We start from the raw sequence: 24,083 nt of genomic DNA, 5'->3' as shown, positions 1-24,083 counted from the left end.
CGGCAGAGTGGGACATGGGCAGCCAGAGTGCCCTTTGGCGACTCTTCCCGGGTGGGCCATGCTGGCGGCTGACCCAGAGACCTCTCAGGAGGGCGGCCAAGTCAGCAAATACAGACACAAGGCAGCCAGGCGCTTGGGATGTGGGGTAAGTGGGATAATCTTCAACATAAACCTCCCACACAATATTTACACCTACCAAGCATTTGCTGTTTCCCTGAAGTTGAAACTGGTCTCTGTGTTTTGTCTAGTGACCCTGCCCAAAGCAGGGACTGGGTGCTTCCTGGCACAGTGGTCAGCCCCTGGCCACCATCATGGGTGGGGTGGGGTGATCCTGCAGAGGTCAGTGTGACCCTGCCCCAGGAAGTGCCGGTACACCCTGGGTCCAGTTAGAATTGGGCCCGAATAAAAGAACTTGGCAGCCAGAGACAGGACCCAGTGGTCCCTGAGGGGTCCTCACCCTCCAGTCCCGGTCATGTCCCCTCTGGGGACCCTGGTCACCCAGACGCTGAGGGTGGGACGATGTTAGCTGCCCACACAGCAGAGGCCTGAGCTGGGGACCCACTGCTGGCCCTCCAGGTGGGTGTGTGTGGGGCGGGGCACAGGCCCTTCCAGGCTCATGGACGCCCAAGAGCAGGTGAGGACGGGTGGGAGCGTGCTCGCATTCCCATCTGAGGCCTGGGGGTGGAGGGCAGGCCTTCTGGGAGGGTGTCTATTCCTTGGGCACCTCTCTGGGGTGGGTTGATGAAGGCAGGTCTGAGAAGCCCCAAGCCCACAAGCCTGAAGCCCGGCCTCGCCCCTGGCCTCCCTGCACCCTGGCTCAGGCTGGCCCACGGGGCGGGGAAGGGTTGGGGAAGGACAGGGAAGGGAGGAGGCTGAAATCTGGGACCAAGGCCTGGTGGGGAATGCAATAGCTCAAGGTGTCCACAAGGAGGCAGCACACGCGGGTACCTCTCCTGGGATTTCCCCACTGACCTCTGGGTGGGGGCTGGCTCCCGGGCCTCCAGCACTGCAAACAGATCCATTTCCAGCTGTCCTGGAGCAGCCGCCATTCAGCGGGTCTTGGCCACACCTGGGGCCTGGGCTACAGGGTCAGAGGGCAATGTGCCCGCCTGGCAGGAAGGGGCCGGGGGCTGTGGGCAGAGTCCCGAGGTTACAGTCTAGGCTGTGCGTCTCAGACCCTCCCCGTGTCAGAGGTCGCTGAGTTGCATCTATGGATGCCGAGTGGACTGGAAATGAACACGTTCAAAACGAGTGCAGTGTGGCCCGGCCGGCCTGGCTCAGTGGCTGAGCACCAACCTATGTACCAGGAGGCCATTCCCAGTCCGGGCACATGCCCCAGTGGGGGGACGTGCAGGAGGCAGCCAACCAACGATTCTCTCTCATCATTGTGTTTCTCTCTCTCTCTCCCTTTCCCTTCCTCTCTGAAATCAATGAAAACTTATTAAAAAATAAAGAGCCAATTTTTTTAATGCAGTGTGGTGATTGCAGGGGCAGGGGCTGGGGGAGTGGAGGTAGAAGAGGGTACAGGGGGATAAATGCTGATGGAAAAAATAAAGAGAGGAACCAAGGTAACCCCTAATCTCAGTGCAAAGGACAAAGAGAACAAGAATAGCGAGCACATGTCACAGAGTCATGACGACTGCGGACACCACTGCGCAGGGACGGAGAGAAGCGAGAACGTGGCCCGGTGTTACTGCGAGAACAGGTCTGACCAAGAGCCTCCGGGAGGCTCTGGGGCCTGGGCGCCGTCCGGCAGGGGGGCCCGGGCACCGCCCGGCAGGGGGGCTGTGCCGAGGACGCGGGTGGCACCTGGCTGCTGTGGGGAGGGCTGGGGACGGCGGTGGTCGATGCTCTTAGGGACGGTGCTGTCCCCCTCTGGGAATGGCTGTCAGTCAGGGCTGAGGCGCAGGGACAAGCTTAGGTCTAGGGACTGGGGGTCCTTTCTCTCCACAGATGGGCAGGGGAGCTGGGTAGGTAGGGTGACCTCAACCTGGGGAACCCCAGGGGCAGCTGGACAGGACAGTGCATGGGTGAGGGGGGCACTAGCCTGGGCAGTGTCCTGGGGTGGGGGGTAGAGCCTCAGGGCCAGGGCCGCTAGGGGGCTGCAGGGCCCAGAGAGGTGCATGCAGGGCTGGGCGGTGCTCCCGCCCTCACGGGCTGGCGGGGGCTTAGAGCAAGGCCGCCAGGACTCGGTGGCTTCCATCCGCACCGAGGGAGCCTCTGACAAACCCATGAGCTGAGGCTGCAGGGGCCGGCTGAGCTGCCGAATCTGAGCTGCCTCCTGCCCTTCCCAGCCTCCGGGCTGGCACTCGGTGACAGCCAGTGTCCTGACAGTGTTTCAGACCTCAGTGCTGGGATGTCCTCGTGGCAACGTGGGCTTCCTCTGCTGGGGGCCCTGGCGTGTCTTTGAGGGGCCTGTGGGTGTGCTGCAGGCCACGTGCTCCTGTGGGAGTGTGGCCTGGGTGTGGGGTGTGCAGTGGGGTGTCCTAGAGCCCTCAGGAGCTGGGCCAGTGAGCATGTGCGTGTGTGTGTGTTCATGGGTGTGCATGAGTATATGCACATGGGTTTGGATTTGTGTGTGTGCATGTTACAGAGAGAGCATATGTGCATGTGTGTGCGTGCATGTGAGCACGTGTTTTGATTCTACCTGCACTGCTGACTGGCAGCCTGGTGTCTGGGCTGAGCTGCTGCCTGTCCTGCAGGTGTGAGGGGGTGGGGGCGGGGGTGGGGAGCCGGTGGGCGGAGAGCCAGGAGGAAGGAGGAGTGCATCTGGTCTCGAGGTGCTGGGAGCTGGCTCCTTCCAGCTCACTGGGCATCCTGGTGTTTCCCCGTGGGGGAGGCTGGGGAGGAGGTGGAGAACCTGGGCAGCCAGGCAGCCCATGGATGCTGGGTGAGGCAAGAGCCCCAGGTGCGGTGGCTGCCAGCATGGAGGTGGGATCAGCTCAGCACACCAGGGTCTGGGCCTGGCCTAGGGCTGGCGGGGGCCTGGGCAGGGTGGGGCCAACGTTGGGAGGAGGTGAAGAGAGCACAGGGGGCAGGCAAGTGGGTGGGCCTGCGGGTGGGGGCAGGGATAGACAGACTTGGGTGGAGGAGCCATGGGGGCTGTGGGCTGGGCTTGTGCCATCTCTGAGGCTGGCGGGCCCAGCTCCGGGCCTCGGTGAGGAGGGCCACCAGCCCAGCGCGGTTTGACGCTGGCTCACAGCGGGGCTCCTGGGCTCCAGGGCTTGGCTGTAGGGAAAGGGGTGACGGAGGGGCGGGCCGAACAGGGTGGGATCGGAGGACAGACGCGGGGCGGGAAGAGGGGCCATGCCCAGTCCTGTGCTGGGGTGTAAGGTCCCCTTTCCATCGCCTGGTGTCTGGGGAGAGCTCTTGGCCCTCGAGGGGCAGGGCCCGATGGACGCCCCGCACTGAGGACACCCAGAGCCCCCTCCCTGTGCCTGGCTTTCTTGGGAAGCTGCGGTGGCCTCTGCAGGGACGGGGCCCCGGGGACATTCCGTGCCTTGGTGTCCTCCCCTTTCCTGCGGGCTGGGACAGCAGTGCAGGCCCAGCCAGGCCGCCCGCGCAGCTTTTCCTTTCACCCGACGCTTACCTGGTGCCTCGCGCTCAGCACGCCACAGGCTGCGCCCGCCGCCCCAGCTCAGTCCTGTCCGTCTTCACCATCATCGCCCCCGTTCGCAGCCAGGAACTGTGCCCAGAGAGGGCCTGCGACTGGCCCAAAGCTGCATGCAGGGGCCAGCGGGCGGCAGCACAGCTGGGACAGTGCGTGTTGTCCTCAGGTGGAGCGGCATCATGGAAAGCCTAGGGTTCCTGGGTGAACCGTTTCCACTGGAGGGGGTGGCCCTCCCACGGAGGCCTGCCCAACATCCCCGCGCCCGCCTTCTCCCCGTGAAAGTCCTCCTCCTGTGGCTTAGGTGTTTTCCCAAGCTTTAGGGAGAAAGTTCATTTGTTTGCACTATTTCGTGCTAAGGTGTGAATGACTAACTTGCCGGGAATAGCTGACTTTAAAAAGAAAACTCTGTCTTAACCTCAGGCTATTGGCATCAGGGCCAGGTAATTCTTGGGGTGAGGGTGCTTTCCTGTGCGTAAAGGAGGCCCCATCCACTCGATGCCAGCAGCATCCGCTCTGTGTGACAACCGGGCGCCCCCGGGGGGAGAGTTGGCCTGCCTGGCCCTGGTCCTGTGGGCGGGACATGGGAGAGGACCTGGTCTGAGGTCCGAGTGGGAGGGACCGACAGGTGTTCCCTTTAATGACCTTCAATGACAGCCTGAAGGGGTCTGTGAGAAACCAAGAAGGTGTTTCTAAGCAGGATCTGGGGTTGCCTGGCACCTTCCTGCCACTTCCTGGACCCTCCCCTGTGCCCACGCCACCCAAGGCATTGGACACGCTACAGGATGCTCTCGGGTTAACCCCAGCAGCTGGCAGCTGGCAGCCTTCTCTTCCCCCCACCAACGAGGACCTCGGCTTCTGTGAGGTTCCCCGCCCGCTCTCAGCAACCCCGTGGCGGGGCCGTGTTTGCAGCAGAGCAGTTTGTGGGCCCTCTCGGCAGAGCCTGGTGCTCACCGGGCATTCCAGCTCCCTGTCTGTGCTGGTGTGTCACTGGTTTGCTGGTCAGAGGGTCCAGCCTTCCTGGCCACCCTTCTGGCTTCGTGTAGTGACCTTGTCCTGGGTGAGCGGAGTGGGGGTGGGATCTGACAGCCCACATGCCCTGCCCCAGGCTGGACAGCTCTGTGCAAACCCTACCGGACATCTGGCCAAGCAAGCAAGGCACTCAGTGAGCCTGGCCAGGTGGGCGGCAGCCAGTGTCCAGATGCCGACAGCCTGTGTGTGGGCAGGTGGCTGACTGCGCTCCTGGCGGCGTACCCGTCTCCGCGGCACGGAGCTGCAGTGCCACTTCCTCCCAGAGCCCTGGCTGCAGAGCCCAGGCCAGCCAGTGAGGCGCTTCCCGGCTGGAGGATCAGGGATGCCACTGAGAACGTGGCTGCTCCCTCTCAGGGAGGCTGACAAGGGGCCGAGGTGTGGGTGTGTGCACAGTTGAGCATGTGCATGGGGTGTGGGTGTGTGCACAGTGTGAGCATGTGCATGTGGTATGAGCGTCAGTATGACCCACCTCACCCAGCGCCCTGTCTAGCGGGTTGGGAGGTGAATAGGAGGCAAGCAAACAAGCAAAACAGTCTCGCAGTGATGAGAAAGCAGGCTGCGGGGAGCGGGGAGGCCTCCCTGAGGAGACACACGGGGACCTCTGGCGCCAGCGGCGGGAGCGGCATTCCTGGTGGAGGAGACGCTGCAGGCAAAGGCTCCTCTGCTTGCTTGAGGCCCCCTGGGGTTCATCTACTTTCCGGGTGGCCATGGGGGCTGGAGGGGGCGCGGGGCACGTGGGTGGGGCCGTCTGAGAGTCACATGGGTGAAGAGCCCGGGTGAGGAATGCATTTGGCGTGTCAGCCTCAGCATGGCGGGCAGGAGCTGTGGCCTGTGTTTAAGCTGCATGGCACAGGGACACGGTCACAGGCGTCACTGAGCACAGGAGTGGGAAGGGCGGTGGGTGGGAAACGACAAGACCCACAACCTCCAAGACGACCCTTGCTCTTAGAAGCTGCCTGCAGAGCGGGGACGGGGATGTGGGACCTCGCAGCAGGGGTTCCCTCGAGGGCCTGCCCTCCCATGCACCAGGCTACCTCCACCGTCCTGTGGGCTCTGCAGTCACAGGCAGCCGACCCTGGACGCCGGTGTCAATGGGTTACTGGCAGCTGAGGAGTCCAAGCCGCTCCCCCTGCACTTGGCGGGTTTCCCAGGGGCTGGGAGCATGGCTGATGACTCCGATCCTTTGAGAAATGTCTACATTTTTACTGGGTTTAGTGTAAGATTTTTTTTTTTTTTTTTTAAATCAATGCTTCTGTAAGTTCAGGCTTTTCCTCACTTCCCACTCCCCCAGGAGCTGGCTAAATGCAGCCCTACCTCCTCCTAACAATGGGAAATTCCTGGGGGGGCGGGGGACGGAGGGCTGGGACTTGCTGTCTGCACAGGCTCTTCTGTTGTCCAAACGATGGGATTAGGATGACAAACTCTGACCCAGGCCGCATGACTGAGAACCTGCCATCCTCATTTCCCCAAATTAAGTCTGGTTTCTCGGCTGGCGAGCGGGGATCATCTGTCTCTGCGGCCTGCGGGGCAGGACTCGCCCTTCCTCCTGGGCGAGAGGGAGCTGGTGCTGGTGCAGAGGGAAGCTGCTTTCCAGGGCCGGCCTCGGAACCCGCGTGGCTGACCTGGAGACAAACAGCTTCCTGCGGCCCGGCCGTGAGCAGGCAGGCGGAGCAGCGGCACGGGCTGGCCCAAAGGCCACGGCCAGCAGGGGCCGCCTCGCCGCTGATGTCGCTCAGCCACCCGCCCACCAGCCAGGAGAAGCCCTGCCCTGTCCCAGGTTAGGGCCGGGAGTGCAGTCAGGACCCCTGGATTGGGAGAAGCGGGTTTCCGGAAAAGGCTGAGCCTGCTCGCTGACCGGCACCGCCTGGCAGGGTCGCCGTGCAGGCTCCCTGGAGGGACGATGCTGACGTGCTGCGATCTGGCCTCAGCCACCAGCAGCTGCCACGTCCACTGACCACCCCTAGGGGCCTGATGGTGTGTCCAGAGGAATGCAGAGGCAGGGGCTCCCTGTGGGTGGGGACAGAGAAGAGCTGGAGATGGCGGGTTCCCCAGACCTCTGTGCTGGCCTGGGAGGTGACAGTGGCCACCATGGTTGTCAGCTCCCTCACTGGTCTGGGCTGGGCTGCTTGGTATGGCCACCGGCATGTGGGGGACGAGGGGGAAGCTGGAAGTCTGGGGACAGTGTTCAATACAGAGGTGCTGACAGGACAGCGCCCTGCTTGGCAGCTCACGCTGGCTGCAGGCCTCTCCGGGCTGGAGCTGGGCATCTGTGCACCTGAAATTTTCCACTCTCCTCTGGTTCCTCATTGCTGTCTTGGCAAAGATGGCTTGAACCTGAAAGCTTTCCATCTATTCTATCCTAATAATAAAAGTGTAATACGCAAATCGACCAGATGGCGGAACAGCGGAATGACCACCCGGATGACCATCCCGGACCACGCTATGGCCAGGCCAGCCAATGCGGCCGCGATGTGATTGGCCAGGGGCCCGGCCTTTGCCCACGATTGCCCTGCAGAGGGAGGCCCGGCCACTGGCTGGCGGGCCAGGGCGTGTGGGCGGGGCCTCTGCGAGGGGAGCCCGGGTCCCAGGTGCTGGAGGGAGGCCAAGGCCTACTCTTGCACAAATTTCGTGCAATGGGCCTCTAGTTTTTAAATAAATGGAATTCCTGTCACTTGCATGGAATTCACCCCAACTGAGCATGTTTACGACTTGCTTCACCTGAGCTGCAGGTATGCTGGGGGACACCAGACAGTTGACGATGGACAGGACACAACACTGAAGACGTAGGTGACCAATGTGCCAGCTCACTGGAAGGACATGCAGCAGAGGAGGCAGAGGCTCACACCGGACGCAGGTGGGCCTCCGGAATCTACCAAGTGCCTTTGCAGATGACAGGAGAGAAGGTTCCAGCATTCCCCGCGCCCCCAACTCCCCCCACACACTCAGCCAGTCTTCCTCCGGAGGGGCCTCCATCTCCCCCCTCCCCCAGCATCGCTAGTCTTACAAGGGCTGTCCCGGAAGAGCCTCCCCTGGGAAGGACTGGCCTGTCTCAGGGGACCTTCTGGAGTTTGACATCTCAGTTGCGGTCACTTGGTCCAGCCCTCTGAAGAGTGAGAGTGATGGTCGCCCAGATGCCATCCCTGTGGGCCAGCTGTGCGGGAATGCAGAGCTCCCTCCTCTCCTTTTGGCATCCAGCCCCCCCTCCCCACCCCCATGGACCAGGCTGGCGCCTCCTTCCTCAGCCTGGGCTCTGCAGGGGTGCAGGCCCTGGCACTGGCCACTGGCAAATAGGGGGGAGGGGGGTCAGGATGTGGCCCCTGGGACCTGCCCTATGCACAGTCCAGCCCCAGCATGTTGGATGACTCACAAGTTAGCCCTGTGCATGCAAGGACCACTGTTTTCTGTCGAATTAAAAAGAAAAGCCAGACCACTTGGCTACTAGCTTTGGAGGCCAAAGGGTAGGACTAGAGCTGTTTTTAAGCCAAGTTACCAGTGAGGACAGCGACCCCTGGACAGGCCTTTACTTAGCAGCCCCCGGTGCAGGGCAAATGTGGGAAGAGGTGGGGGCTTCAGCCCCTGCTGCTGCCCTGACCTCTGCCCTTGCCATCACTGCTGCCCCTGCCATGACCTCTGCCCCTGCCATCACCGCTGCCCCTGCCATCACCACTGCCCCTGCCATGACCTCTGCCCCTGCCATAACCGCTGCCCCTGCCATCACTGCTGCCCCTGCCCTGACCGCTGCCCCTGCCATCACCGCTGCCCCTGCCATCACCGCTGCCCCTGCCCTGACCTCTGCCCCTGCCACGGACCTCTGCCCCTGCCCTGACCGCTGCCCCTGCCACGGACCTCTGCCCCTGCCATGACCTCTGCCCCTGCCACCGACCTCTGCCCCTGCCATCACCGCTGCCCCAGCCATGCGCTCCAGCGGGCCTGGGTTCTGGCCCCCCTGACCGGTGGGGTCCTCGCTCTTCAGCCAGGTCTGCAGACACAGCCCAGGCTTCCAGGGACCAGTCTCTCGCTCGGACCACTGTGCCCACGGCCAGCCATCTCCTCCAGGACCCCTCCTCCTAAGAGGTGCAGGCCACCTCTTAGGAATCCTCCCCTGACCTTTCCTGCACTTGCAAGGGTCAGTGTGGTGGGGGTGAGGGTGCCGGTGCAGAGGCGCTAGGCCCGCGCTGGTGTGTGTGCCTGGGCGCCCACCTCCGAGGTGGCCAGGGGTCAGGTGGCCAGGGAGCCGGAGGGGCCGGCACTGGCGCTGGGTCCCCGCCCTCCCGCCCGCGGCTCCGCAGGGGTTAACGGGGCGGGGCGAGGCGGAGGGCGGAGCGCGGCCTCCCCTCCTCCCCGTCTCCCTCCTCCGGCCCCCCGCGAGGCCCGGCCGCCGAGCGGAGCCGCCGCCGCCCCCGCCGCCCTGCCCTGCGGCTCGCGGGCCGGGGGCCTGGGCTCGGGCGCCCCTGGCCGCCCCTGAGCGCGCCGCCGCCCGCACCATGGTGCAGAAGCCGCGCAACGGCGGCGTGTACCCCGGCCCGAGCGCCGAGAAGAAGCTCAAGGTGGGCTTCGTGGGGCTGGACCCCGGCGCGGCCGACAGCACCCGCGATGGCGCGCTGCTCATCGCCGGCGCCGAGGCCTCCAAGCGCGGCAGCATCCTCAGCAAGCCGCGCGCGGGCGCGGGCGCCGGGAAGCCCCCGAAGCGCAACGCCTTCTACCGCAAGCTGCAGAACTTCCTCTACAACGTGCTGGAGCGGCCGCGCGGCTGGGCCTTCGTCTACCACGCCTACGTGTGAGTGCGCCGTCCGGCCTCGGGGGCGCGGGCCGAGAGGTGTCGGGGGCGCCAGGCCGGAAGGAGTTCTGGGGTGCGGGGCGCCTGCCCCCCATCTCCTTCCCCTCCCCCTCCCTCATGCGGCTTGGCTGGGCTGCCTCAGCCCCTCCCCTGCGGGATGGGGTTTGCGTAGCCCAGCCCCCCGCATCGGCCCGGGGAGGCCCCTCCCCACGGCCATTGCACCAAACAAAGGCCTGCGGGGAGGGAGGGCGGCGCTGCCCGCTAGCCTCCGGCCCTGGACTCCGGGGTCCCCCTGGGCTGGGCTCCCCCAAAGAGGGGGATGATGGGGGAAGGTTGGCCTACCTCCCCCAGCCCCCCAAGCACCTCACTCCCTCTGCGGAGAGCTTCTGGGTTGCTGAAATGGGAGGGGTCCTAACATGACTCCCCTCCCCCAACTCGAAGCTCAGAGAAGTTGAGTCCTGCCCCCGGTGCTTGCAGCTGGCCACCCTGCCTGCCACCCTGCCTGCATCCCTGAATCTCCCTCCGCCCTCCCTCCCCCGCCCCCTCCTTCTTATCTCCCCGCCCCCCCCCCCCGGGGGGGGGGTGCTGCTGCAGGGCCTGCCAGCCCTGACCCGGAGGGGTGGCTGGTGCCCAGGCTGGTGCTCAGGGGGTTCCTGCCCTGGGGCAGGGCCAGTGGCCTCTGGCTGGTGTCTGTGCACACGAGTGTCGTGGCGGTGTCTGTGAGAGCGCCTGTGCCTGTGTCCCCGGCAGGGCTCTGGAGCGCAGGCACCTCCATCCCAGCCAGACGGGCCGCTCAGCCATTTTGTGTGAGACGCGTTTTGGGACGGGATGGGGGGCGGTTCTGGGAAGCTGTCTCCACCCGGCCTGGGTGAGGGGGTGTGCTTGTGCGTGAGGCCGAGTGTGACCAGGGGCCTGGCCATGGGAATGGACAATGGACAGACCCTCCGTGGGATGGGACGGTGACCCTGGGAGGGAGGGTGTCCTGGGCACTCTGTCCCAGCCTCAGCACCCAGCTCCTGGGAGTCCCAAGCGTCACGGACTCCTGGCCTGGCGGCTCCCGGCATGGCGAGCGAGCCCAGGGCACAGGCGGCTCTGCTCTTCCTGGGCGGCTGCTCAGAGTGCTCTTCAGCCTCGGGAGGCCCAGGGCCTGCTCCCCAAGGACCTCCGTCTGGCAGGGCCCAGGGCCTCTGGTGGGACAGGCTGTGTTCATCCAGGCCCTGGCCCAGTGGCCTCGGGCCATGCATGGCCCAGCCCCATGCCCGGCAGGTGCCGGAGTTCGCCATGCTTTGGCACAGATGTGCCTGGCTGGCAGCTTTCCTGGGGTCCCCTCCGGGTGGTCTCTCCCTGCTTGGGCCTGAAGTGCAGTGTTCAGAAGGAGGAGCAGGCGTGCGGGGACCCTGGGCCAGGCTCTGCTCCTGCTTCCTCTCTGGGCAGCCCTGGATCAGGACGTGGGGGCCCGCAGCGTGGGGCGTCAGTGGCATTAGCCTCACTGCCAAGGCAGCCCTGCCTGCAGCCTGCTCAGGCCCTCCTCGGCCCCTCCACCGAGGGCACGAGCTTCCGAGCTCCCCTAGCCTCCAGCTCACCAGTGGGGGCTCAGACCAGGGAGAGGCTGCTCAGTGGTAGGCGGTGTCTCCCAGGGAGTGGGATGGCAGGAGGGGTCTGTGGCTGCGGTTGGGGTAGGCGCTGGAGTCTAGTCTTTGTAGGCCTCAGTTATGCTCGCAGTGAAGTGGCCCAGAGGGTCTGGGGGAGAGGAACTCCAGGGCCGGTGCGGTATGCTCTCCCCGCGAGGCCAGGGCCGTTCTGCTGTGGGACTCGTTGCCCATCACCCTGTGCCCAGGTGTGGAATGCCCTCTGCCTGTGCCGCCACCGCAGTCCCAGCCCCCCGACACAGGAGCTTCACTGCCCACTGACCCCGAGGGTGTGGCGCCCGATGCCTGCTCCCTTGCCCAGCTTGGGCTGACAGCCTGACTCATGTTTTGGCTTGTGGATTCCTTAATTAAATGAAGGGCAAGCTCCTCCTCCTCCTCCTCCTCCTCCTCCTCCTCCTTGCCCTCCTCGCTGGTTCTGTGCGGGGGTTCTGCGTCGGGCTTGGAAACTGGTGGAGGGTGGGGACACGGTCTGGGCTGCAGTGCTCCTGGAGTCCCACCTGGGCCTGGGGCAGTACTGAGCCCTCCTTGATCACCCTTTAGCCTTTGGTCTTCACGCCTGGTTTCTGGAAGATGGGAGTGTGAATCTCGGGGGACAGCTGCTGCCAGAGGTGGGAGGGAGGGAGGCGACTGCCCTGTGGACTCTGGGCTTTGTGGGCCTCAGACCAGTTCCCCCTCCCGCCCACCCCCTGCCAAAGGGGCTCTGCAGACGTGCCTCCCTGGCCGCTGAGCTTTGCCAGAGGCACTGAGACAGGAGCCTTCCCTGAGTTGGGGGGGGGGGGGCGGGTATGGGCCAGCCTTGGCAGAAATACTCAGGAGGGTCCTTCCTCTGTGTGCTGGATGGAGAGTGGGCCCCACCCGAGGCGCCCGAGCACACCTGGGCTCGGAGAAGCTGCGGGTCGGGTGGGATTCTGGGAGGGCAGCTTGAGAGTTTCCATGGCTCCCTCAGTGCTGCCTCCCTCAGGTGTGGCCTCAGCAATGACCCCAGCAGTGGCCAGGCCCTCCGTGGGGAGCCAGGAAGTGCTCCGCCCGTGCCCACCTCACACCACGGGCAGGGACTCGGGCCCTGAGTTCTGTGCTCCTGGAAGTGGGGGGTTCTCTCTGTTAGAGGACCTCAGGTCCAGGGTCTGGAGTTTGCAGGGGTTTCCCAAAGGGGGCTCGAGGATGTGCTTGGGAGAGGGCCTGTGAGGGCGGGGACTGCGGGCCCTGGGCCAGCCTGGCCGGGACCCTGCCTCCACTGACGCCCCCAGACTTCAGCCCTGAGTTTCGTCATCTGTAATGTGAGGGTTGATTCTGTGAGTCACTCAGCGCAGTGCTGGGTGCGTGTGACGGGCACGCAGCTCGTCACCTTGACTGGTTCAGCAGGCGAGCCTCGTCCTGAAGGGGTGGAGGGCGCAGCAGGCAGGGCTGGCATGGGCTGACAGCGTCCTCAGCCTCCCGCCCTCGGTCCTGCCTGGGCCAGTTCTCAGCCGGCAGCCAGCACTGGGCCTGAGGGAACGCCTTACTGTGGCACTGTCTTGAAAAAAGAGTCTTTCGTTGTAAGGTCTGCAGGCAAGGAGACAGGAGGGATGCTCACATCCCCCGCCCAGGCCTGCGGCGGATGTGAGGGTTTCAGCACCGGACTTCCTGGACAGCGCACTGCGCTTCTGAAAGGCTCAGGCCCCATCCCGTCCTAGCTCGGTCCTAGCTCGAGGCTCTGGCGCAGCCGCTGAGGTCCGCAGCGTTACCGTGAGGTGTCCGCGGTGTGACTTGTGAGTGGGTTCACAGGTGTGACTCGTGAGTGGTGTAGCCAAGGTTTCACCTTTGGTTTTGGGTTTTGTTGGAAATAGGACAGGGTGGGTTTGAGCTGGCTCTGTGGTTGCCAAGGGGTTCGGGGCTGCTGCTTCCACATGAGGGCGCCCTTGGGCGCGAGGCCTGGGCCTGACCTCGTGCAGGGCCGGGCTGCTCTCCTAAGGAGACTGCGCTCGGCGCTGCCCAGGCCTTGGGAGGCGCTCCTGCTCTGCCGATGGCAGACGTCCTGGCATCCTGAGCCTCCACAGAGGGAAACGCACCGCTGGGGCAGCTTGTTCCGTGACCCCTGGACCGTGAGAAACACCACGGGGGCCCTGGGACACGGGGCTCCCACGAGGCTGTGCTGGGTCGTCGTGTGGGCCGTGAGGCTGAGCCCACTTCGACGGGCCTGTCCCAGGAGCGTGGGAGATGCCGGCCGAGGCTGGCGCTCAGCTGAGCTTTCCGACGACAATCTGCGACGGCGCTGGCAGCCTCTCCCCCGCCTCCTTCGTGGCAGTGCACCGGCACCGCCGGCAGAGGGCGCACCTTCCCGTTGTGACCGCAGGGCCTGTCTAGCCCTCCCTACAGAGCCCAGCAGCGGTTGGGTCCAAGGCAGAAAGAAGAGAAGCAGACCCAAGTTTGTCCCCCAAGAACGCCGCCATCCACGCTGAGAAACCGCGTGCTGCCGCCCGACTCAGGCCCGCCCTGCCCCGGCCCCGCCCCGCCCCCTCTGAGCCCAGACCAGGGTCCGCAGGGTGCGTCCCGCTGACCTGTTCGCTGGCCTCCCTGGCAGCTGGTACGGCAGTGAGCTTGTTCTTGTGAGGTGGGTGCGTGCAGGAGGGGGTCAGTGCAGAGAGAGGACTGTTTCTAAAGCCGGGCATCACTCATGTGAACTGAGAGTCAGGGGGGAGGCTCCGGCCCTCCAGGGAGCACATGGCTGGTCTATTGTTGGGGGGGGGGGGGGGCTGGGGTGTTTGTTATTCGAGCCGGAGACAGACCATGCTGTTTTGTGGTGGTTACTCCTCAGTCGAGGATATCTTCCCATTGATTTTTAGAGAGTGGAAGGGACGGGGAGACAGAGAGAGAAACATCAATGGGAGAGAGACACATCAATTGGTTGCCTCATGCACACGTCCCAACCGGCATCGTGTCCTTGATGGAATCAAGATGCTTCAGTGCATGGGCTGGTGCTCTAACCACTGGGCACGACGACTAGTGTGTAGACCATGCTTTTAATTCCTCCGGGAGAAAATAGGGCTGAAGACCTTGAGGGTCTCGGTGCCCCTGGGATGGGTGCGCCCCGGCCCTGCTCGGGCCTGCACTCCGGAGGTTCTGCTGGACCCCCATGGGAGCTGTGAGGATAACACTGCAGAAGAATAAGGTGCTTCTAACACAGTTTGCCTCGGGAGGTCTGTGTGGCTGTTCCTGCAACCCACTCAGAGTTGTCTCCTGGAGGGCCGGGCTGGTGGCGCCGGAGCCTGCGGAGGAGGGGGCGGAGGAGGAATGCCGGCCCCAGCGGAGGGTTTCCTCCTGGAAAAGCGGGTCTGGGCTCTGGGTAGGTGTGGGTCAGTCCCGGGGTCTGGAAGGCGTTTCTGGCCCCCTGTTCTATAGGGACTGGTGAGAGAGACGTCTCTGGGATGATGGGTGTTGGAGTTGGATGTGATTCCTCAGGCCGCCAGCCCCGAGTCTGAATTTCAGCTCCGGGATGTTGGATGGTGTTCCTTTCTGGATCGTTCTGCAGAGTGTAGACCCCTCCCTCCCCCAGATCCTGTCCACTTGGCTCCAGCTCTACACGGCCCCTCCGTCTTCCCCTAATTAGACAGGACTTCGAGTTTGCTTCCCTATTCTGGTTTGAGAAGAGTACTGGGAGCTTGGTGGGAGGACCAGGCCATTTCCTCCGGGAGCCCAGGTCTGGGGAAGCGGTGAGCAGGTCTGGGGTGTGGTGGTGGGAGAGCCTTTGCCAGCTCCTCCAGAGACGGTGTCTGCTTCCTGTGTGCCGGGCGCTGAGCGGGGCCCTGGTGGGCAGTTTGCCACGGAGCCTGGCTGGGTCCACAGGAGCTGAGAAGTTCGTTCACCCAGAGACCAGCCTTCACGAGGGCGTCCTGAGGGAGAGGCCGAGCCGGGCGCTGGCCGTGGTCCTGAACACGAGCTCATGGCTGTCTCTCCCTCAGACAGCAGCCGCCCTCGCGGAGTGGGCTTGGCCCCCCTCGTGCTGGATCTCATCTGCTCATCTGGATCTCTTGCTCCCATCTCCAGATTCAGCCCTGTGTGCTCACAGGGCCTCCGCTCCCCAGAGGAGACGTGGGCATTTGACAGCTGAGGGCTGAATGACGCCCTGTGGAAGGAGGTCGGTGTTTGGCCCAGGCAGCGGCCCACAGCCACTCTGTCTGAGCAAGGGGATGCTGCGGCCTCTGAACACTTGGTTATGGTTCATTGCCCTTTCTGACCGTAAACATGACAATAACCATCGCAGGAAATTGGAAAGATGCTGGAAAACGCAAGGACGATTGCTGACCCTCCGGAGTGACTCTCAAGCATGTGGGTTGGCTGCACATTTCTTCAACAGGAAAGGACTCAGATTCAGGGACCTGTGTGTTATGGTGTGTGGTGACAGTTTCCTCGAGGAATTCCAGACGGAGGCATATCTGGTGCCTCCTGATGCAGGCGACAAGGTCGCCCTGTCTCCAGCTCCCCTCCATCCTGGGCCCTCCGTCCTGGCCCTCCGTCCTGGCCCCTCCGCCCTGGGCCCTCCGCCCTGGGCCCTCCGTCCTGGCCCTCCGTCCTGGCCCTCCACCCTGGCCCTCCGCCCTGGCCCCTCCATCCTGGCCCTCCGTCCTGGCCCCTCCGTCCTGGCCCCTCCGCCCTGGGCCCTCCGCCCTGGCCCCTCCGCCCTGGGCCCTCCGCCCTGGGCCCTCCGTCCTGGCCCTCCACCCTGGCCCTCCGCCCTGGCCCCTCCACCCTGGCCCTCCACCCTGGCCCCTCCGTCCTGGCCCTCCGTCCTGGCCCCTCCGCCCTGGCCCCTCCGCCCTGGGCCCTCCGCCCTGGGCCCTCCGTCCTGGCCCTCCGTCCTGGCCCTCCGTCCTGGCCCCTCCGCCCTGGGCCCTCCGTCCTGGCCCTCCACCCTGGGCCCTCCGTCCTGGCCCTCCGCCCTGGCCCCTCCATCCTGGCCCTCCGTCCTGGCCCTCCGTCCTGGCCCTCCACCCTGGGCCCTCCGTCCTGGCCCTCCGTCCTGGCCCTCCACCCTGGCCCTCCGCCCTGGCCCCTCCATCCTGGCCCTCCGTCCTGGCCCCTCCGTCCTGGCCCTCCGTCCTGGCCCTCCGTCCTGGCCCTCCGTCCTGGCCCCTCCGTCCTGGCCCCTCCGCCCTGGCCCTCCCTCCTGGGCCCTTCGTCCTGGCCCTCCGCCCTGGCCCTCCACCCTGGCCCTCCACCCTGGCCCTCCACCCTGGCCCCTCCGCCCTGGCCCCTCCGCCCTGGCCCCTCCGTCCTGGCCCCTCCGCCCTGGCCCCTCCGCCCTGGCCCTCCATCCTGGCCCTCCGCCCTGGCCCCTCCGCCCTGGCCCTCCGCCCTGGCCCTCTGTCCTGGCCCTCTGTCCTGGCCCCCCGTTCTGGCCCCCCCGTCCTGGGCGCTTGGTGGCTTAGGGGAGGAGACAGCAGCTGTGGTGCTGTCACAGGATGGATGCTGAGTGGTCACACATCTGGTGCGGATCCAGAAGTCAGGACCAAGGCTGGCCTGGGAGGGCACGTTGAAACGAGGCCTGCTGCCGGAGGCTGCGAGGACACTCACTAGTGACGCTGCAGGGCACGAGGCTGAGGGGCAGCCTGAGAGCTGATTGGAGGGTCTTTAGGATGAGTTTAGGGGAGACTGGCGGAGGGGGGGAGGGAGGCAGGCCTGGCTGTCCTGACAGCCTGGGGGCAGGGGGCAGTGCCCCTCCCACTCCCCCGTCCTGCATGGTGCCTCCGGTGGTGAGGCTGAAGGCTCAGCAGGGCAGGAGTCAGCCTGGTGCCTTCTGCTCAGCCAGCTCCTCGGGCAGAGCAAGGCACTTGCAGGTCCCCAAGGCCAGGCCCGGGGCCACGACGCTGACGGACAGCTCGGGGTAGCGGTGGAAGGAGACACTCCTGTGCAGGGAGCTCCCACACTGGGACGCCACCTCCCTGTGGGTCCCACGCAGTTCGCCCCTCGGCTTCCCCAGCAAGTGTCCTCGGGCTGGTGGCAGGGCTGGGGCCCTTGCCACTGGGTGGGTGCCCATGGCTCTCCCCCCCCAAGTCTGTCCTGTCACAGAGGGAAACTGAGGCACGAGTGGGGAGGGCATGGCCTGGACAGACCAGAGCTTCCCGAGGGCTCAGACCCGCCAGCATGGCCTTGTCTCGCGTTTCCTCTTCGTTTCCTTGCCTCTTTTCTTTAGTTGTGAGATTCACAGAGCACACAAGTAATCATCCCCGACGGAACGATTCCGTGATGTTGAGTGTATTCTCTGGTTTCAGAGTTTCCCATCACCCCATAAAAACGCCAAGCCTGTCCGCTCTGTGTGCCTCCTCAGCCCTCGGGGACAGACTGGCTGCCTGGAGTCACACGTCTGTTCCTCAGGTGGCAGCGCTGTCAGATCATTCCTGTGCGGGGCTGAGAGCATCTGCCCACACGGATGGCCAGCCACCAGTCCCTTCCCACCTGTGAGCCATGTGACATCCATGTGTGTGCCCGCGTGGACACGTGCTGCCATCCCTCAGGAATGGGGCCTTTTTAAAGAGCTGCATTTGCCCCACCGGGGGCTCCTGGGGTAGGCAGTGCCCCTCCCAGACCCCGCCCTCCACCTCGCAGCCTGTCTGAGCGGCTGGGGTGTTGGCTCTCAAGCTGGATCACCACAGTGGGGGCAGTTGTGGGGACCACCCCTGTGTGTGGGTTTTGCGGTGCGCTTAGCCTGGGAGGAGAGCAGTGGACCCCTGCTCACAGGGGTCAGGACCCCGTACCCCTGGAGAGTACACAGGAAAGAGGGTGCTGGGGAGCCTCTTGGAGAAGCTGGTGTTGAAAGGAAGCCTGGGAGACAGGTGGAGGCCCGGGGTGAGGGGTGTGGGGCGGGAGTCCAGGTGGCAGAGGAGAGTGCGCAGGCTCGGGGCAGGGCAGCCCCCGTGAGGCTGAGGATCAGGCGAGGGAGTGGGTGCTTTTCCTCTGGTCTCAGCGGCTGCAGGGGGACTGGAGAGGGGACAGGAGGGCCTCTGGATAGAAGAAGAGCCGAGATGCTGGAGCTCTTGGGAGGGAGAGGGATGTGCAGAAGGCCCCCTGGGGGGCGTTGTCTCTGTGAAGGTGGGGCTGGGAAGGTGAGGAGCCCGGGAGGGTAGGGGAGAGCCGGTGTGTGTGGGCGGTGGGTGGGCTCCGATGTGGATGGGGCGGCGTCAGGTGAGCTGTTGGCCAGCACTGTGGTCTGAGTTTGGACAGTGGCTAATGGGGATCCAGTCTCCGAGGTGCAGCCACGGTCTCTGGGGCCGCCGGGAAGGCGATGGCGGGTGCCCGCCAGGCCGGCTGCCCGGATAGCCTCCACACAACCCGCGGCGCCAGGGCACCTCGCCTCTTCTCAGGCCTCTCTTCCCGAGGCGGGCAGGACGCCCACCTCCACACGTCCGGGACAGAGCCCGCGGCCGAGGCTTGGAGGGATGCTGGCGTCCGGCTGCCCTGAGAGCACTTCCTGCCGCGGCGTAGGAGGGGCTGGCTGAGGGCGGTGTGGAGGCTGTGGACGGAGTGGCTGTCCAGCCAGCTGGCAGGGGCTCCCGGGGGGGCGCCACAGGCCGGCCAGCGCTGCTGGTGGAGGCTTCGAGTGCTGAGGCAGGAGCTGGACTCCCGAGGACCTGGGGCCTCTTGAGCTGTGGTCCGAGTCACTGATTGAGCACGTGCTGTATACAGGGTCCTGGGCGCTTGCCTGCATTCCCTTCCTAGACCCTTAATCTCAGGTGGAAGCTACCAGAACCTCCCACCCTCAGATTAGGTGTCGGGTTGGACAGGAGTGGCCAGGGGGCCACTACTTGTGAGCCTTGGCCCCGAGGCGTGGTCTGTGTGCACTCTCCAGACTCGGCCCCTCCCTCTGACCGTGGCGGGATCACCCAGTGGTTTTTTACGTCCGGTTTCCGCCTGGAGCAGCCGTCAGCGGCTGGGCTCTCCATCACTCCGCAGATTGGAAGTGGCAGCGGGTCCTCCAGGCAGAGCAGTTTATTAGGGGGCAAAATTAGATTCCGGCTGAAGTGCTAGCGAGGTCCTCCCGGCGAGGCGGGCGGGCGGACGGGCGGGGTTCCCCAGGGAGCCTGGCCTCACCCTGGCCCAGTCCCTGCTCTGGCTGGCAGGGACGTCATTCTGGGGAGGGGGCTGGGCTTGGCCCTGCAGCCCCCCCCCCCCCCCCCAGCTCTTCAGAGCGTCCTGTTCTCATCTGTGAAGTGACCAAGGACGCCTTCCAGCCTTCGGGGTTGTCACGTGCCTGGTGCTGCCACCAGTTCCAGCCCGTGGGGAGCTTGATGTTAGGGACCCTCCCATCCGCCTCTTCAGCTCGGCCTGAGAGCAGCCGTCAGGGCTGGGGAGGGGGCTATAATAGCTACCCTGCTATTCACCTGTTAAATGTTTGCTTCACTAAGTGTGTCAAGTGAGGTTACTAACCCAGCCATCTCCCGAGTCCATCTTTGGAGGGAGGGAGGGAGTCTGGGCTGGGGACCCTAGGAGGGGAGTGGGAGGTACTGCACGGAGGTACTGCCCATTGCCCCAGCCCCCCAGTGGAGGAGGGAAGTCAGAAGAGAGGTGGCATTGGCTGTGTCATTTTTTTTTTTTTTTTTAATATTTCCTGCATTCAAATGAGGGATGGGGAGGGGAAAGGAGACAGACGCAGAGGGGCCTCTCTCTGAAGGTAAGGGGGGTCTCCTCCTGAGCATGAGGCAGGCAGAGGCCATGTGCGCCGGGCCTGCAGGCGAGGCCGGGGCCCACCACCTTGCGGGGTGTCCTCAGGCCTTGCCCTGGGCCCTCTGGCTGGTGACTACGCCTCTGTCACCCTGGTGGCTCCCATCGTCCCCACCCGCCCCAGCGCCTCCCTGCACCAGCCTCCCGGCCCTCAGGACTCTGCACCCCCGTTTCATAAGAGGGGTCCTGCCTCTGCTCCGTGCTCAGGCTGCACCTGGAAGTGCCCTGATGTCTGGCTGAGGCGTCTGGAGAATGGCGCCAGCCTCCCTGTGGACGCTTGTGGCTGGGTCACCGCTCGATTCAGGGGGCTGTTCTCCCACCGCCCAGGTGGGCGCTCCCCACCCTGGCCACCCGCCTGCCTTCCATCTTGGCCCCGGAGTCTGGACCAGCTGTTTGAGATGCTTGTCTCCTTGGCAACTGCTGCCAGGATGGACTTTCCACTTCGAATTCATTACCATAATTAGCCTCAGGCGGCGGGAAACAGCTCCCACCTTCCATCTTTTCTTTCCTGCAGCCTGGACCTCACCAGCCGGAGGGCTGGCCCTCCCCGGGCTCCGGGGCCTGGTCCGGGTGTTGGAAAGGCAGCATAGGGCTGTTGGTCGGAAGGGCTGCTCACCTGCCATCTCTCTTGTCTCTGTGTGGGGAGGGGGTGGACCCAGGTCCTCCGGAGCTGCCCTTGGCCTCCGGGACTGGAGGGGGCAGTGCCCTGGGCACACAGGGCTGCTCGGGACACACGGACTCTCCGAGGGCTGGCGGGGGAAGAGGGCGCTTTCTTTCTTCTTTAAGTGTTTTTATTGACTTCAGAGAGGAAGGGAGAGAGGGAGAGAAGTAAAGAAACATCAGTGATGAGAGAGAATCATTGATTGGCTGCCTCCTGCACGCCCCACATTGGGGATCGAGCCCGCAACCCAGGCATGTGCCTTGGTTGGGAATCAAACCGTGACCTCCAGGTTCATAGGTTGATGCTCAACCACTGAGCCACACTGGCCGGGCAAGGGGTGCCTTCTGACTCCAGCTGCCAGCTCCCGGAGCCCAGGGCGCAGGAGCTGGGGAAGGGCTGTGGGAACGGGCGGAAGCACCACCTGCTCCCATCCCGAGCACAGGAGACGCGGCCGCCCACGGGGAGGCCTCCAGCGCACGGCTGCGATGGTCCCACGCCCTCAGCGCAGGAGGGGGAGCTCTGCCTGAGCTCCGGCTCCCAGGGCTGGGCCTCAGCGGAGTGCCCCTCACCGAGGAGGCTGTGCTCAGAGAGCAGGAGGCAGAGGCAGAGCCACCGTCCTCCCAGAGCCTGCTCCTTCCTGGGCCTTCCCTCCGGCCCGGACGCCCTGTGCTGAGTGGGGTGGTGGCGGGTCACCAAGGTGCTCACTGATGGGAAGAGGCCTGCACATAAATGTCTTTTCTCTGCTGCTCAGCTGCTTGGCAGGGGCGGAAGGGGCTTGCAGTCTGCAGGACCGGGCCTGTCTGCAGGACTGGGCCTGTCTGCAGGACCCCGGGCCTGTCTGTAGGACCGGGCCTGTCTGTAGGACCGGGCCTGTCTGTAGGAGCCCGGGCCTGTCTGTAGGAGCCCGGGCCTGTCTGCAGGACCCCGGGCCTGTCTGTAGGACCGGGCCTGTCTGTAGGACCCCGGGCCTGTCTGTAGGACCGGGCCTGTCTGTAGGAGCCCGGGCCTGTCTGCAGGACCCCGGGCCTGTCTGTAGGACCCGGGCCTGTCTGTAGGACCGGGCCTGTCTGCAGGAGCCAGGCCTGTCTGTAGGAGTCCGGGCCTGTGTGTAGGAGCCCGGGCCTGTCTGTAGGACCGGGCCTGTCTGTAGGACCCCGGGCCTGTCTGTAAGAGCCCGGGCCTGTCTGCAGGAGCCAGGCCTGTCTGTAGGAGTCCGGGCCTGTGTGTAGGAGCCCGGGCCTGTCTGTAGGACCGGGCCTGTCTGTAGGACCCCGGGCCTGTCTGTAGGAGCCCGGGCCTGTCTGCAGGAGTCCGGGCCTGTCTGTAGGACTGGGCCTGTCTGTAGGACTGGGCCTGTCTGTAGGAGCCCGGGCCTGTCTGTAGGACTGGGCCTGTCTGTAGGACCGGGCCTGTGGGCATGGCTTGTGGGAATCTGTTGTCTTTGGGGATGTGTCAGGGAGATGCATGAAGATCCCTGTCTGAGCCTCCTTGGGAAGGGTGTCTGGAGCCTCACCCACTGGGTGCCACCTGTACCCGTCTGTTCAAAACTTTAAAAACAAGCCTGGAGCTGTTGCTGGCACTTTCTGGGGTGGGACCACTGGTGAGGCATGGGCTTGTCTTCTCCCTACTCCCTAGCCACTGACGGGACAGGATGTTCTGCAGTGCCCATCGGAGTGACCTCAGGGAGCAGAGCCGAGAGGGCCTGGCCACCTTGGGCCTTCCGAGGAATGGCCTTTGTGGGGGAAGCCCTGCACACGAGGGTGACGGCCGCCTCTCCCTGCCCACTCTCCGCCTGTCAGACCTGCCCGGGCCGGCCTGGCACACACCGTCCTCCCCACATGGCACCTCTTCCCCCTTCAGGAGCACCCTGCCCTTCTCCGCTCTGGGCCCGACAGGAGCACCCTCACGGACGCCTCCACGGGGAAGCCCCTGGGTTATGTGACTCCTGGGCTCCCTCATCCCTGGTGCCCCTTTGTGATGGTGATGCCTCCCGTGCCAAACATCCAGGCCCCAGCCTGGAGCTCCCACCCCACCCCTGGCGGATCCACTCTGGGCACGGGCGCTCCTTTCCCATGGCCAGGTCGGGAGAAAACACCACCAGGCAGACAGATGATTACAATTATAAGACACATGAGATATTTGGACTTTTTTCCAGGGCTCAGTTAATTGAATAAATTGGCTAATGAACGAAGGAAATTAATTGCGGTTTGAAATGTGACTGGTTCTCTTTGGGCACTGTGTCAGCAGGGCTGTCTGTGCCCATCACCCTCTGCCAGTGCCTCTGCCATACTCACCCTCCCAGGGAGGGCTCTGTGTCTCTGGGCATAGTCACCAGGCTGTGTGGCGCATGGGCAGGGCCACCGGGGGCTTCCTGGTGTTAGAAGTATGGTGAGTCATGGGTCCTGGGAGAACACAAAATGCACCCGGGAGCCAGGCAGCAGGCGAATATCTTTACTCCTGCAGGAGGGTGCCACGTGGTCTGGAGGCACCTGCACACCTAGCAGGCGGTCTGCTCAGGATTTATAATCCTGACACACGTGACCTGTCCCTCACTCATGATTGGAGCTCAGATGCACAGTCTTCCGAGATTGGCTAATTCAAAGGGAGGGGTGGGCCTTTGCTGTTTCAAGATGGCGGCCCCCAGGGAGCTATAAGCCAACATGGTGGCTGCCAAGTCACACAGTCCAAAATGGCGGCTGTCTAAACTGTTCTTTGACAGAAAAGATGACTTGTTTCTTCTTACAATTCCCCCCCTTCTCTTTACTTAAACTCTTTTCTTCAATCTCGGCTGACACCCTTGACTCTCCTGCTCTGCAGTGTCCAGGAGGAGACTACTTTGCTGTTTGGTCGCCGCGGTTCCAATTAGCCTTTGGGTAAGACGCCCACACGTGGGGTGAGGTGACACCCCATCACTGTAGCCCCTGATCGAAGGGGTGAGGTGGACACCATCACTCCTTCCACTGTCTGCGGTCCATCCGAATGGGAATGGACCGCTTGGGCCTCTAGCCTTCCTGCTGCACAAGCGTGGAGTCCCTTTTATTCAGGGCGCATATAGAAACTTAATCCATTCCACCCAGGCATTCATTCCCTTATATCCTACTTCTCTTTGCATGGTGGTGGCAGCGGCCTAGGGATCTTGTCCTGTGACATCTACTCCTAAATCTAGTCCTAGCCACTCTTTTGACCTAAAGGCTGAAATATCCAAGTCATTCAAGTTATCTATAACCGATAACTTCACTGGGTGAGCATGATCCGGGTCGTACACATTTCCCCAGCCCACATTGTAAGCCCCTGCAATTTGCCAGATGCCTAAAGCAAAGAGCCCAGTACATGATGGTCATTAAGGCAGCTCACAGTTCTTAGCATCACCGCCAAGGAGACATGTCCTGGTGTGGCTGTTCAAGTTGAGTGTGTCTGCCCTTAACCCGTGTGTGATGGGTCCAACCTCGCTCTGCAGTCCGAACAGCAGCCTCTGTGGTAAGACAGGTAAGAGCCTTCCCAGGAGGGTTCCAACTTGCCTCCCTTCCATGTCTTGATTAGAACAAACATAGTCTTCCGTTCGATGGCGATGAACTGGAAACTCCAGATGGCCTTGGGTCAGGAGGCCTTCTGACCTGAGAGAGACTGAAGTAGAAGAGAGACCCAGTGTACAGTTCTTAAGAA

The 24,083-nt window shown here is 64.0% G+C and overlaps 1 protein-coding gene across 6 annotated transcripts in view; it reads left to right on the top strand.

The window, feature by feature from the left end:
- The first annotated feature begins 9,009 nt into the window (after positions 1 to 9,009).
- Positions 9,010 to 24,083, top strand: part of KCNQ2 (potassium voltage-gated channel subfamily Q member 2) — a 44,933-nt gene continuing 29,859 nt past the window's right edge. For all 6 annotated transcript variants that reach the window (XM_084887073.1, XM_084887074.1, XM_084887071.1 and 3 more), the window contains exon 1: positions 9,010 to 9,416. In XM_084887073.1, coding sequence (XP_084743199.1) covers positions 9,124 to 9,416 — 293 coding nt within the window. In that variant the 5' untranslated portion in view covers positions 9,010 to 9,123. The remainder of the gene's footprint in view (positions 9,417 to 24,083) is intronic.

The sequence above is a fragment of the Pipistrellus hanaki genome, assembly GCF_964339955.1.
Source record: "Pipistrellus hanaki genome assembly, chromosome: 6".
Classification (NCBI taxonomy): domain Eukaryota; kingdom Metazoa; phylum Chordata; class Mammalia; order Chiroptera; family Vespertilionidae; genus Pipistrellus; species Pipistrellus hanaki.
The sequence above is the reverse complement of the archived record's forward strand: the minus strand, read 5'-3'. Positions and strand labels throughout refer to the sequence as shown.